Below are 13,480 nucleotides of genomic sequence, written 5' to 3' on the forward strand. Positions count from 1 at the left end.
TTGAAAGGGGATCACATGTTCTCTAAAAAAAGGTTTAATCTGCAAAGTAAATAGTAATAAATAAATAATGCAACTGAGTAGAATAATATGTCCCTCTGAAATGTTGTGGAAATAAAACCTAGTATACGCTGGCATTATCAGTAATTCACAATCATACCATAATAAACACAATCCCAGTTCCTGTGCTGTCCACCAGATGTCGTATGCGAGTTACGGACAGTAATCGACCTGACCACGACATTAAAGCTGAATCACAGCAGCTGTTCCTCCACAGGACTTCAGCTGCAATATTATCGGGACTTGTGTCACGCTCATCTGATTTTAACATCTCTGTAATATTCTTGCAGCCCACTGATGTTGCATTTAAGATGTAGGTAATTAAAGCACCCTTCTTAGTTATTTATAATAGGCATGAGCGTGCTGCCATTTATGTGAGATGAAATGTATTAAGTGCATCTCCGCAATGTGGGCAAAAGTGTCGAGTAATGACTTGCATATTATGCGGCGTCAGGCTGGGTCTGAGTGAGACATCTGATAATTCATCCCAGTGTGTTGGGACATGATGATGGGCCTGCGGTTTGCTGAGTTTCAAGTGGCCGCAGAAAAAGTCGTGAGCTGAGACGCGCGTCCAATGAGCGCCTCCAAAAACGGCCCCCCTCCAAAAGAGAGATTGAGTTTCCATATTTTTTTTTTTTTAACACATGACGAAAATGCATAAAGTCCGCAGAAGGCAGCAGTCGACTCAGCATACACAGGTGGAGAATGGGTCATGACCAGGAGGAGTTTGCACTGAATGGACTTGTACGACCTGCATTGTTTTAGAGTCCCGCACATTGGATTATGCTCTTCATCCTGATCTGTGGTTCTCACCGCATCCATTGAGTTTGCGGGTTCAATATCGTTTTCGTTTTCTCTGATGGTCACTGCATTCTTTATTGAACACAAACATCGTCATGTTTATCAGAACAACTTTTCTCCTCTGCTTTGTGGTTTCACTCTCAAAACTTGTTCGTTGCATGGAAACTGAACTTTGCTTCCCCATTAGATTGGATAACCACAAACATGACAGGAGGGATTTTGACAACGACGTGGGAATCCTAAATGGAAAATGTGTTTTAAAAATACGAGCTTTCGAGCAGGAATTTGTGATCGACGTACACCAGGACTCGAATTTCATTGCGCCTTCCATTTCTAACCAAGATGCATTCTGGCTCTCCAACACCGATGTCTCCACTGACCTGAGCCGGTGTTTTTACTCCGGATATGTGCACGCTGACCCACATTCTTATGCCGCTCTGAGCATCTGTAAGGGTTTACGGGGTGCATTTGGCTTCCAGGGCTGGGAATATTTTATCAGCCCGGTGCAAAATGACACCACAAGCGTGGAAGGTGCGCACATCATCCGGCGCAGAACCAGCAACAACCTGAAGCTCAATTCAACCTCTAGGTGCGGAGTGGACAGCGACATAAGTCTCCAAGTTGCGCAATCCTTGGAGAAATACAAGCGACTGCAAGATGACAACAATGTGACCGAAACGATGCTGAAGAAGATGGGGAGAACCAAAAGGTTCGCTTCCATCCCCAGGTACGTGGAGACGCTCGTGGTGGCGGACGAGTCCATGGCGCAGTTCCATGGAGACGACTTAAAATACTACCTCTTGACACTGATGTCAGTGGCAGCGAAGCTCTACAGGCACCCCAGTATTCTCAACTCCATCAGCATCGTGGTTGTGAAGATCGTAGTTATATCCGAGGAGGACAAAGGACCCAAGGTGTCCGGGAACGCAGCCATGACGCTGCGAAACTTTTGCACTTGGCAAAAAAAGATGAACAAAAACAACGACAAGCAGCCAGACTACTGGGACACGGCAATACTTTTCACCAGACAGGTAAACAAAAAGGGATTCATCTCAGTTCACGCTGCAGGGTCTGAAGAAACACAGGAGAATGTGTTATATTAGTAATGCGCAATTACGCACAGAAATGCGCAAATCTTTATTTAATCTGTATATGCTCTAAAAGAATGAGGCGATGATAAAGATAAAAAAAACATCCAGTGTCTTTTGTGTGTAAGACATGATTATGTTTGATAAGCTATGAATTAGTTTAGTTCATCTCTTATCAAACATAATCACTCCTGCTGCATCAGGTAATTGGTTTCCTCTCAAAACACACTCTCCATGGCACTCAGTGAATGTACAGTCCACCAATACCGTCACAGCTTCGACATTGAGGCTGGGTCAATAAGGAAATGAGCAATAGTCTCTTCATGGATCCTGAGAGGGTAGTTTTATAGACTTGGAACCCACCTCCGAGTTCTCGCAGCACTCCCAAATATTTGGCAGATGACACCGGGTCAGAGATGAAGTCATTACTCACACTCATTGGTCAGTGTGCAAACCGCTGATCTATGATGAACCGTCTGCTCCGTGCATTCTGGCTACTTTGATTTCATTTCGACATTGAACACTTTGAATAAAAGTTGACAAATCAAATCAGCAGGTATATATTTAATTACTGAGAATTGTAATATTTGGATACTGTTCAGTCTGCAGTCAAAGGGCCAACTGCAGATGAAAGAGTGGGAATGAAAGAGTGAAACGGTATAATGCGCTGAATTACCTTTGTGCAATGTCACTAACATGACCCGACACATGATCGTATTGCAGACCTCAAACGAATGCTTGTTTTGACTGCAACTTTGCCAAATTTCAGTGCCACCAGGGACGCATTAGTCGGAAGTGTCCTGTTTCTCTCAGCATTTCCCATTCCTCCTCCAGCTGTGGGTTTTCCAGCCCTACCCACCGCCTCGCCTGCTCCTCATTAAACAGGCCCCTGAAGGGAGGGATGGAGGGAGCGGGGGAGTGATGTAGGAGGGGGGGGGGGGGGGTTCCTATGTGCATGTCAGAGATGTCACATCCCTCCATGTTTCGGCCCCACCCGCTCAACCCCAGTCTGAAACAAGCCGCTCCGGAGGGGCAGTCCTGCACAGCTGCAGTCCGCCTGCACAGCTGCATCTTCACAACACATTCTTCACCCTGTCACACACTTCCTCTCTCATTCATTATTTTTTGCCATAACGCTCCTACGGCATGCTCTTCCTGTTTAGGCCATGACATCGCAAAGATGGGCCGCATTTTCCATAAAAGTATTTCAGCTACATAATCCAGGGCGTTAGCAGGTTCTGGGATCATACGCTCCACGTGCAGAGTTTGTGTTATAAACTCTGCAGCCAGTTTAAAATGACCCCATTCAACTGCACTGGAACTGCTTGGAGACGGTGAGTCACACGGCTGTAATCTGCAATATAAAGCAGTGAGACAGACGTCAAGGGATTCAGTCGTTGTTTGAGTGACACGGTTTGAATTACATTTTTGTCAGCTTTATCTATGAATACAAATAATATTCAATCCATCAGAAAGAATTCTTTTTCACAAACAAATGTACAAGATTGTTTCGGGCTTGCCGACATCATGTGCAAAACATCCAGAATCTCAACACTTGAGGTGCTCCAGTATAAAGTACGAGAGGCCAGCGAATATGATCATGAAATCATGCTAAACCGCCAGATTGTGTTTGTGAAAATCGGATGTATTTTTCTTGACCAAACATTTTGCCATTCAGGCCTCTAGTATGCATACAAACAAGTTCACCCCTCCCAGACTGAAGGTACTTATTACATATTCACACTTTAACTTCATATATCAAATAAGGCGTCTGCACAAAAGGCCCACTGATAATGGAGCATTCTGCTCAGCAGATCGCCAAAGGTCAAAAAGTCAACAATAGTCCACCTTCTGTTGATTCACGACTTGGTGACAGAAATTAGTCGGTTTAGTCAGTGGTGTTGTTTCAGTTTACCGTGGCTTTCAATGGGCATTTAAGGCACGTCTATTGTTTGCTGTTTACCAGCCCACAGAGTAATTTGCTGGTTTTATGAAGACCAACTCGGTGTTGTCCAGAGGCAACTGCGGTCGTCTTTAAACTCTATAGCCAGCATGACTGTTGTGTAAAGAATGTTGGAAGTTTTTCAGTTCATTAAGTTACGCACAAAGTTTATTGTATGTGAACATCCAGTCTGTTAAAGACGAAGTCTGACTGTAAATCTGAAGTATTTAGGTTTTAGCTTGTTTGCCTTTACTTACGTGATACTGTAGATAATTGGTTGAGAAAGAAAAGAGTACACCCAAAAATGTCTCGTGCACATTGTAAACCGATACCGTCTTATCAGGCCTATTTTTCCACTCCTTTTTGTCTTGAGTTTAAAAAGTACTAGCTGAAACTCTCAGCAACGTGATAGACGGTAACGTGCCAGATGGCAGTTAAATGCATTGAAATCTGTACACAAAATAAAATGGAAATATTCCTTTGCTGAGATAACTTGCATATTGTTTTTAAATTGTAGAAACACACACAAAATGCAAAGATAGATGACAGATGTGAGAAGTAGGTCAAAGCAAAGAACAAACTCATTGACACTGATGTTTCTTCTCCCATCTTCTTTTGCAGTTTCTTTTATTTTTTGCTCATAAATGGCCCAATCGTTCAGATGTCGTCTGCACACACGAGCACATCTGGCCTAAATTTGCGCAGGCCAACAATTGTGGGTTTTGTGGTTTATTCTAGGAGTGATTTGTCATAGCACTCAGGGTCTTCACTTGGCTCGGTGTACGTCCAGCGCAGAGGAGGGTTGCGAGGGCTGTGTGGCATTAACCCAGTGCTTTGCTTTATCTCCAGCAGCTGACCTCCATTGGTTTTCTGTGTTTCTGGGGTTTGTAGAGACAGAGCTGTTTAGGAGCCAGGCAGATGGGCGGGTTCTCTGTGGCGGTTACTGCAGAAGTTGTCCTGTGATTAGTAGGTTCAGCTCCAAATGGATGCTCGCTAAGATTGGGGTTTTTTAAAACCTTGCGGTGGAGAAATAGGTCATCTGGAAACTCTGCTCTGGCATGGAAATGTTATGATTGGGGACAGTTGCATTACGTCATAGAAGACGGTGTGCTCTAAACACTGTTGCCCACTGAAAACACTTCAAGAGTGGGTGGTGGAAAGCCTGACTTAACACTATCGCATCTTTTCCTAATCTCTAGAAAAAAAAAAACCTTCCTGTCATGACAATATAAGGATAAATCCAGTTTGTTGCAACTTGTCTTGTGTTTGTACTTTTGGCCAACGCTCCTATTGGCATCAAGTTAATTGCTGAAGGGAACAAGGAGACATCACGAAAAAGAGGTCAGACAGGGCGAGAAACGGAAACAAATCACATGATCAGACAGGTTTCAAACAAACTGCAAGGTCGAATTTTTCTAATGAGATTACAATGTTTTCATAACACACAGAAATGAAGGCTAGTGTTACAAAAATCCAGACTCAAATTGTAATAAACAGTTATTACGTAAGTGCCTTGTTTGTCTGACTTTTTCTCTAACTCTTATATGAACTCATATGAATTAATGCAAAAAATATGAAATATATATGTAATTTCTTTTGTCCAGGACCTGTGTGGAGCTTCCACCTGTGACACTCTTGGCATGGCAGATGTTGGCACCATGTGTGACCCCAAGAGGAGCTGCTCTGTGATCGAAGATGACGGCCTACCCTCAGCCTTCACCACCGCTCATGAGCTTGGTGAGCCCGCACCATCCATTATTCAACACGCATTAGTACTGCGACGTTTCCTATAGCGTGAGCGCACGTGCACAGTTTACAGATTAAAGAATCCGTGTAATTCGTGACAGACGTCTTGACGTCTCGTTCCCTCTCGGCAGGACACGTGTTCAACATGCCACACGACAACGTGAGGGCCTGCGAGGACGTGTTTGGGAAACTGCAGGACAACCACATGATGTCTCCCACTCTCATTCAGATCAACCGCACCAGCCCGTGGTCCCCCTGCAGTGCTGCCATCATCACTGAATTCCTGGACAGCGGGCATGGTGAGCTTTCACGACCCCTGACCCCTGTGTTTGCCTGCTAGCAGCCCCACGGTTGTGTTTGAAGAGGTGGAAAGTCAAAGTCGAGACAGACGCAAACAGACACTTACAAATCATTGAAGGGTAACTACACAGATTTTACGCATCAAAGTCTGTCAACACGTTTTGGGGAGCACTACATCTGCATGAGGCTAGCAGCTCGAGGCTACATTAGCCTCTACTAGCATAAGACACCAGCAGTCGAGTTGCATTGTGGGTAATGTAAGCACCAGGTTTTGAGAAGGAAAATGTCTTTGGGTTTGCTGCATCACTTTTGATACTTTTTCTTTTAAACTCTCTACCTTCAATCCGACAATGTCACAGGAGAGCAATGCTAAATTGAGGAAGCACTCCTTTAAAGGGCCACCAACAGTGCTTAAAAAACATGTAGTTAGCGGTTAATCACATTAGAGAACACATATTCATTGTAGTATTCATATAATCGGACCTTTTTCTGTTTGCGGTTCTGTTAGTCCGTGGATCAAGATATGCAGTTCTTGAAGAGGAGCAGGCTCTCTGTGACATTTACTGGGTTTTACTTAATTTGCCTGGGTTAAAAAAAAACTCTTAATCTGCAACAGTCGTTTGAGGTAAATGCAAACGAGAGCATGATTGAATTTTAACATCAGTCTTGCTTCAAGTATGACATCTAACCCTAAACTTGTATAGCACCATGCTCGTAGAAAAGAAAAGCAAAGCCAGAGAGAAATTCATTCGGTTGGATGCGGATTGTTTGCCAAGCAGGCCAGACCGCAGGACTAAGCCTCGGAGCAAATGCTAAACGTTTATTTTAAAACTGCCCCCACATCTGTCCCAAATTAGAGAGCTTGTTCTGGGGAGAGTCGCCACAGTGGTTTGGACAGAGAGGTGTATCTGCCCAGGGTTTCCCATGCAGGTTTACTCCAAAAAGACACACTTCTTTCTGTGTCCAGAGATGGTCTGAGAACAAAAGAACACAAACTGGTCCAGAGCGAAGAACATTTTAGACTTGACAGGGAGTCATTTCTATCCAACAATCTTGTAAGTTAGTTTCTCCAGGCCATCTGTCATAAATCTACACTTCAAAAAGCAGCCGAAAGAAGAAAAAAAAAAACATGTTGCCACATGCTTGAGGCAGTTTTCATGCAGTGCTGCGCCCCCAAAGTGATTTGTAACCTGTTCATTTCCACACACACACACACACAATACCAGCTATTGTTTTCAATGATTGCTCTTTGGAGAGAAAGAGTAAGGAAGAGGTGAGGCTCAGCTTGTTCAGCGTAGAGTGACTTGTTTATATTGGATTGTATTATCAGTCATTCAGTGTTTCTCTGCCAAATTTGCAATGAAATGGGAGTTAACTAATTTGCCACCGGTTACAGCTCATTCACTCACTGCTTGGTTATGAACTCACGCGACACAAATGGCATGATAAACACTTCAAAGCGAGTGCACGTAGGTTTATTGCAAATGCTTGTTTTGGATGTGTAAATTCCCCATAAGGGTGAGAAGTTGTGTGATAAAAAACAACAACCACCTCCTGGAAACCTTCTCATCCAGTGACTCTTCCTATTATCAGCCTGTTCCTGGAAAAGTTTCTGGTCGCCATTTGTAAATGGAGTCCTTTGACTCCATTTGAGTCATTTTGGTTTAAAGTTATAGGATTTTAAACTCATATCTAAAAAGTTAAGATTATTCATAGTATAACTTTATTCCTGGGTGGGATCACACATGAGAGGAAGAGCTTGTGGGTTTTTAGGGAGAAGTTAGGATGGGGGTGAGTGGGTGGGGGGTGCTCATGCATGTGTGTGGTATGTGGCATACGCTGAATGCACTGCATCAGGCTGAATTTTCACTTCAAAGAGCCCAAATCACCAGGGCAATGTCTGTTTACTGCCTCCAACCAACAATCCCATCCACAACACACACACACACACACACGCTTAATGAAAAGGTTAGTGGAAATATTGATGAAGAAATGCACTGTTTTTCATGATTTTATGGGAGTATTTTGGTGAAATGTTGGCTCTTACTTTAAATGCGTGTTGAGTGCTCAAAGGTGGACAAGACAGGCAATGTAACCAGAGATAACGGTTGCTTCATTGCGTTGCTCACCGAGTCTCCCTCTTCCAGGGGAATGTTTGCTCGACCAGCCTCCGAAACCGTTGGTCCTCCCCGACGTGCTGCCGGGAACGTCCTACATCCTCAACCGCCAGTGTGAGCTCGCGTTTGGAGAAGACTCCAAGCCCTGTCCCTTTATGCAGCCGGCGTGCGGGCGTCTGTGGTGCACAGGGAAATCCAACGGCCACCTGGTGTGTATGACTCGTCACTTCCCCTGGGCGGATGGCACACACTGCGGGGACAATCAGGTCTGCAACCAAGGGGTCTGCTCTAACAAACAGGTCCGAAATGTGAAGGTAAGGCTCACAAAAAGACAGTGTTCTTGAGATAGATGTTTACCTCGACTGAGGTGTGATTGAGGAACGGCCTTTAAACCACTGGTTTGTGCATTTCCAGGTGGACGGACGCTGGGGGAGGTGGGGCCCGTTCGGCTCCTGCTCACGCACATGTGGAGGCGGCGTCCAGCTCTCCAAAAGAGAGTGTAACAACCCGGTTCCGTCAAATGGGGGTAAATACTGCCAAGGGGTGAGGGTCAAATACCGCTCCTGCAACCTGAACCACTGCCCTGATGCAGGTACGAGGCTCTTAGCAGACAACTATGTCCAATGGCATTTTTTCCCCTAGCGTCCCCCCCATTTCACCTCGTATTTTCTCCCTCTGTGTAGGTAAGACTTATCGCGAGCAGCAGTGTGCAACCAGTGGCCGCAGTTTTAACAGTAACCGCATCGACCCCTCCGTGGTGTGGGTACCCAAGTACTCTGGAGTGTCCGCCGACGACAGGTGCAAACTCATCTGCAGGGCTAACGGCACCGGCTACTTCTATGTCCTGGCACCCAAGGTAAACAGCAAGTTTATTTTCTTCTTTGTCTGAACAAAATTCAAAGATAATGTGATCGATGATTGGAGAAAAGTCATGATAAATTAAGGTTTTGAGATAGTGTTAGGAGATAAGTTAGGAGAACATGAATAAACGTCAGCCAGCTGCCTCTGGTGTAAGTGCAAAGAGTGAAAGAAGGAATGAAGGAGAGGAGGAGAGTTTCACTCTTTCAGATAGCAGGGTGTAGAGTGAGCTTCAGCAGCAGTGAGGCCGGGTTCACACTTCGGTCCACCATACCGGCTCAGGAAGAGCAGATAAGAGTGCTCAGGGGACACGGAGCTCTGAGTCACGGAGCAGCTGGATGTTTTAACCATCTAGTTGTGACTTTGAACCAAAGAAACGAGTGTACAGTATTTACTGTGGACAGTTTAGTTTAAAATGTGAGCGGGAGTTTGGTTCATAAGGTGTCGGATACATTTTAGGATGAAAAAAATGTCAATTAGGGAACTCACAACTGCAACAAAGTGAACCTAAGACTAGCAGTGAGGCTCACTTCAGATTGTATCTTACATCTTCCTGCGTGTTCACTGTAAAATACATTTGTCCGTAACTAGTACATTTATGAGGCAGAATTTCAATGTTTATTTTGTCTGCTGGCCTATTTGCCTAATTTAGAAAAAACAGGACAGTACAATATATAGAGAACTGTTTTTATATTTGAATAACCTGGAATAAAGATATAAAGCAAAGTAAATTCACAAGGGACTGTTATATAAAGAGAGTATAGACCCATTTAAAGTTCCTGTTGTGTTTGTGATAAAGAAAAAAAAAATAATTCTATACATATAGTATATGAAAAGCTAACCTTGTAGTGTCTTTGTACAAACAAGGTTGTGGACGGGACTCCGTGCTCCCCTGACTCCACAGGAGTGTGTGTCCAAGGGAAGTGCATCAAGGCCGGCTGTGATGGAAAAATTGGCTCCTCCAAGAAGTTTGACAAGTGTGGAATCTGCGGAGGTGACAGCAAGGGCTGCAAAAAGGTGTCCGGACTCTTTACAAGGCCTGAGTGAGTAAAATCCACATCGTCATGGGACATTGCTAACGTCATACCTACCCCCCCTTATTTAAACATGATAGCATTATCAACTATTTACTATTTTGAGCTCTCATTGACTGCAAAATGTTTTGGCATGCAGGCACGGCTACAATTTTGTGGTCTTGTTACCGGTGGGCGCAGCCAACATAGACATCCGTCAGCGAGGCTACAAGGGAATGAGGAGCGATGACAACTATTTGGCGGTTAAAAACAGCGAGGGCCACTACCTGCTCAATGGGAACTACGTGGTGTCGGCTGGAGAGAGGGACATCATCATACAGAAAAGTCTTCTGCGCTACAGCGGCACATCCGGCCTCGCCGAGACCCTGCAGGCCGTGAAGCCCTTGGGAGAATCCCTGACTGTAGAGGTGCTGTGTGCAGGCCAGATGACGCCGCCTCGCATCCGCTACTCCTTCTACCTCGCCCGTCAGACCAAGGAGGACAAGACCCTGAAGAAAGAGGGGCGCGTAGACTCCCACAACAGTGTCCTGGCTGAGGACAGCGTCAAGGAGAACAGGGGAGACACCCTGAAGAAGTCTTACGGAAAGGAGGATCCTGCTCTCGGGAAATGGATATCCACAGGTTGGGATCGGTGCTCAGTGACCTGCGGCGGCGGGATCCAGAGGAGGATGGTGCAGTGTCTGACACTGGACGGGAAGCCAGGGTCGGACTGTGATCCTTCACAAAGACCCTCGGCCACCAGGGTTTGTGGAGACCCCTGTCCGGAGTGGCTTATTGGGCAGTGGTCACCTTGCTCCAGAACCTGTGGGAAGGGCTTCAAGAGACGACCGTTGCACTGCAAAACCCAAACTGGGCATCTGCTCCCAAGGGACCACTGCACTGGCATACGCAAGCCACAGGAGCTGGACTTCTGTAACCTAATGCCTTGCTAATGACTACAACTTATAAAATACAAATCTTTGTTATGTTTTTAAAAGGACTGAATCGAATCCCCCTGCAAGTATCACACACACACACACCGTGACTGTCGGGTGCAAGTTTTTCCACCTGCATCATGGGAAACCAAGAATTATGGAAGGAAGAATGCCGCAGGATGAATGCTGTGAGATATTTTTCACTGCCATCACTCTGACTTCAAAAGACATTGTCAAGGTCTAACTCTGATGGCAAAGTACCACGGTAGAAAGGTAAAATAAAATGTAGTGGGATCCTTTGTACTGTCAGCACAAGTTCCCATTTGCAAGCAATCAATCTAGTTTTGAATCTGAAACCCATTTCATGTCATAATGTTTTAACTGTTGAGGCTTCAAAGTTTCAGTGGAGTCTTATAAATGGATCAGCGAAGCCTTCTGGTTTTCCAAACAACTACTCCAATATACAAGGATTGACGTCCATAACTTCTTACAGACTGGACTAATACGTAATGCTCACACGATTAACATTATGTGCGATCCTCATCTGCCATTACAGGTGTTTTTTCAGGGAGTCTTTAAACATCTTGGAATTAATTTAAGAAATGAAACGGATCACATCATTTACATGGTTGTACTTTCTGTTCTGCTGTTGCTGCATCTATACAATGCAAATAAAATCGGTTGGTTAACAGCTCGAGCAGATAAAGTTTGATACCAGATTGGATAGATGTCTTTAGTAACAACCACTGTGTTTTTTCAACATGTTTTACTCCTGATACTTTCACGGAAACCAACAATAACGATGCAGCCAGCATTGCTGCTCCAACACTAGGAAGTAAACATTTTCTGCAGACTCAGCAGCAGTCATGGAAACAGTTTGAACTAGAATCTGAAGTCCCATTGGTGGTTTTTTAATGACAGATCTGACGAAACAAAGCAGGCCAGGAGACAATGGTCAGTGGTCCCTGTCAGCTGGTTTGTCCGCCAGCTCAGGGATTTCATCAGGCTGCAACCAACATAACACTGCTTATCTGAGATCAGCTATAATATAGCCCTGATCTTATCTCCATAATAGCCACACATGCTGTATTCAATTCCCGCCTCCTGTGTTCAGCGCGTTTGATTGCTTCCTTCATTTCTGTTATCATTCGACCACAGCAATTGTCTTCTCAGTTCATGATGTTCAGCCATGTCGAGTCACACCTGTCTGGCACAGTTACCACTGTAATTTATTATCAATGAAACGATAAGGCGGAGAGGGGAAGAAAAACTGGCAGGCCCTCCGTTTTGCTGTTTTTTTGGATCGCCTTGTTCGTGGCCCCAAAGCCAGAGCCAAGCTGTTCCTTCTACAAACTTGCTGAAATCCTGTAATCCATTATATTCTTGTTTTGTTTCTTAACGGGGCCACATTGTCCAGTCCAACATCCAACTAAAGGATGGATCCTGCGTTAGTTGGGTTGTCATTTTTTAATTCGTATCAGCTTTTGCACGTTGTACAGCAAAAGAAAACTATGACCTACATGGGCTGTATTGTATACTATGTATATATTTATTCAGCTCTGTGCAAAAAATAATGTAAATACTTTTTAAATACTTTTTTTACACAGGCATTTGTAATTGTCTTTGACTTCAGTGTATTTATTCCAAAATAAAGCCATTCATGTATAATTACCACTAATACTGCATTTTCTTTGCCCTGTTCTGCAATTATTTATTGTTACTATCAAGGCTCAGTCACAATTATTTACGTAAATGCAGTTAATTCAAATGCAATTGCCGCAATTAGTAGATTCTACTCGTGGGGATGAGGTGAATCCATGCATGGTTTGAGCTGTTTATTCGCACCTTTGAGTCCAAAATGGAAATAGCCATCGTAGCACACTAGCTGTGTTGTACCTTTTACTTTTATTTAACCTCCTCTGCTGGAGTAGGCCATGACCTTTATCCACTAAACAGTTCACACACAGTTATGAGACATACACACAGTTATGAGACATACACACAGTTATGATACATACACACAGTTATGAGACATACACACAGTTATGATACATACACACAGTTATGAGACATACACACAGTTGAGAGACAGGAGAGAAAAATGCCTTTTAAATGAACTGTGTGAACTCAGCGACCAAGCTAAGCTATCGAGCTAGCAAGCTTGCTAAGTGACCATGCTCATTAGCTCAGACAGCTTTTATTTTCCTCTTCATTTACTTTTTATTGAATGAGATTTTTCACAAAGGTGAACAAAAGGCACAAAACCTAAAGGTTTAGCGCTTCTAGATAACCTTCAGATGACTGCTAAATCCTTAATCTTAGTAAAAGGAAGCCACATTTGTCCATAAGCTATATTCCAGAAAGTTTGAGGGACGGCTAAATGCACTGAAAGCCATTTATTCAGTTAAAGTAAATGCATAGTTTTTGCCAAAAATGTATAATACTGCCAGAGGGAGAACAATTACAGAGCCCATGCTGAGCAAACTTGCAGCAAGGATCAGCATGAAAACTAAAGACAAGGAAGCAGATGAGGTGTGGACTATGAAACATGTGCCAGGACATATGCTTCCTCCCTGTGAAGTATCCAAACCAATCACCAGCTCTCACATGTGCAGCCACAGTA

The 13,480-nt window shown here is 44.2% G+C and overlaps 1 protein-coding gene across 1 annotated transcript; it reads left to right on the top strand.

The window, feature by feature from the left end:
* The first annotated feature begins 488 nt into the window (after positions 1-488).
* LOC142960312 (A disintegrin and metalloproteinase with thrombospondin motifs 15-like) lies at positions 489-10,875 on the top strand. Its single transcript, XM_076102114.1, has 8 exons — positions 489-1,889; positions 5,493-5,625; positions 5,766-5,933; positions 8,082-8,365; positions 8,466-8,643; positions 8,735-8,907; positions 9,777-9,952; positions 10,083-10,875. Exons 1-8 carry the CDS (start codon positions 954-956, stop codon positions 10,873-10,875), a joined length of 2,841 nt encoding a protein of 946 aa, XP_075958229.1. The 5' UTR covers positions 489-953.
* The last annotated feature ends 2,605 nt before the right edge of the window (positions 10,876-13,480 follow it).

This window comes from Anarhichas minor, unplaced genomic scaffold, assembly GCF_050575085.1.
Source record: "Anarhichas minor isolate MPS153535 unplaced genomic scaffold, ASM5057508v1 ptg000027l, whole genome shotgun sequence".
Classification (NCBI taxonomy): Eukaryota; Metazoa; Chordata; class Actinopteri; order Perciformes; family Anarhichadidae; genus Anarhichas; species Anarhichas minor.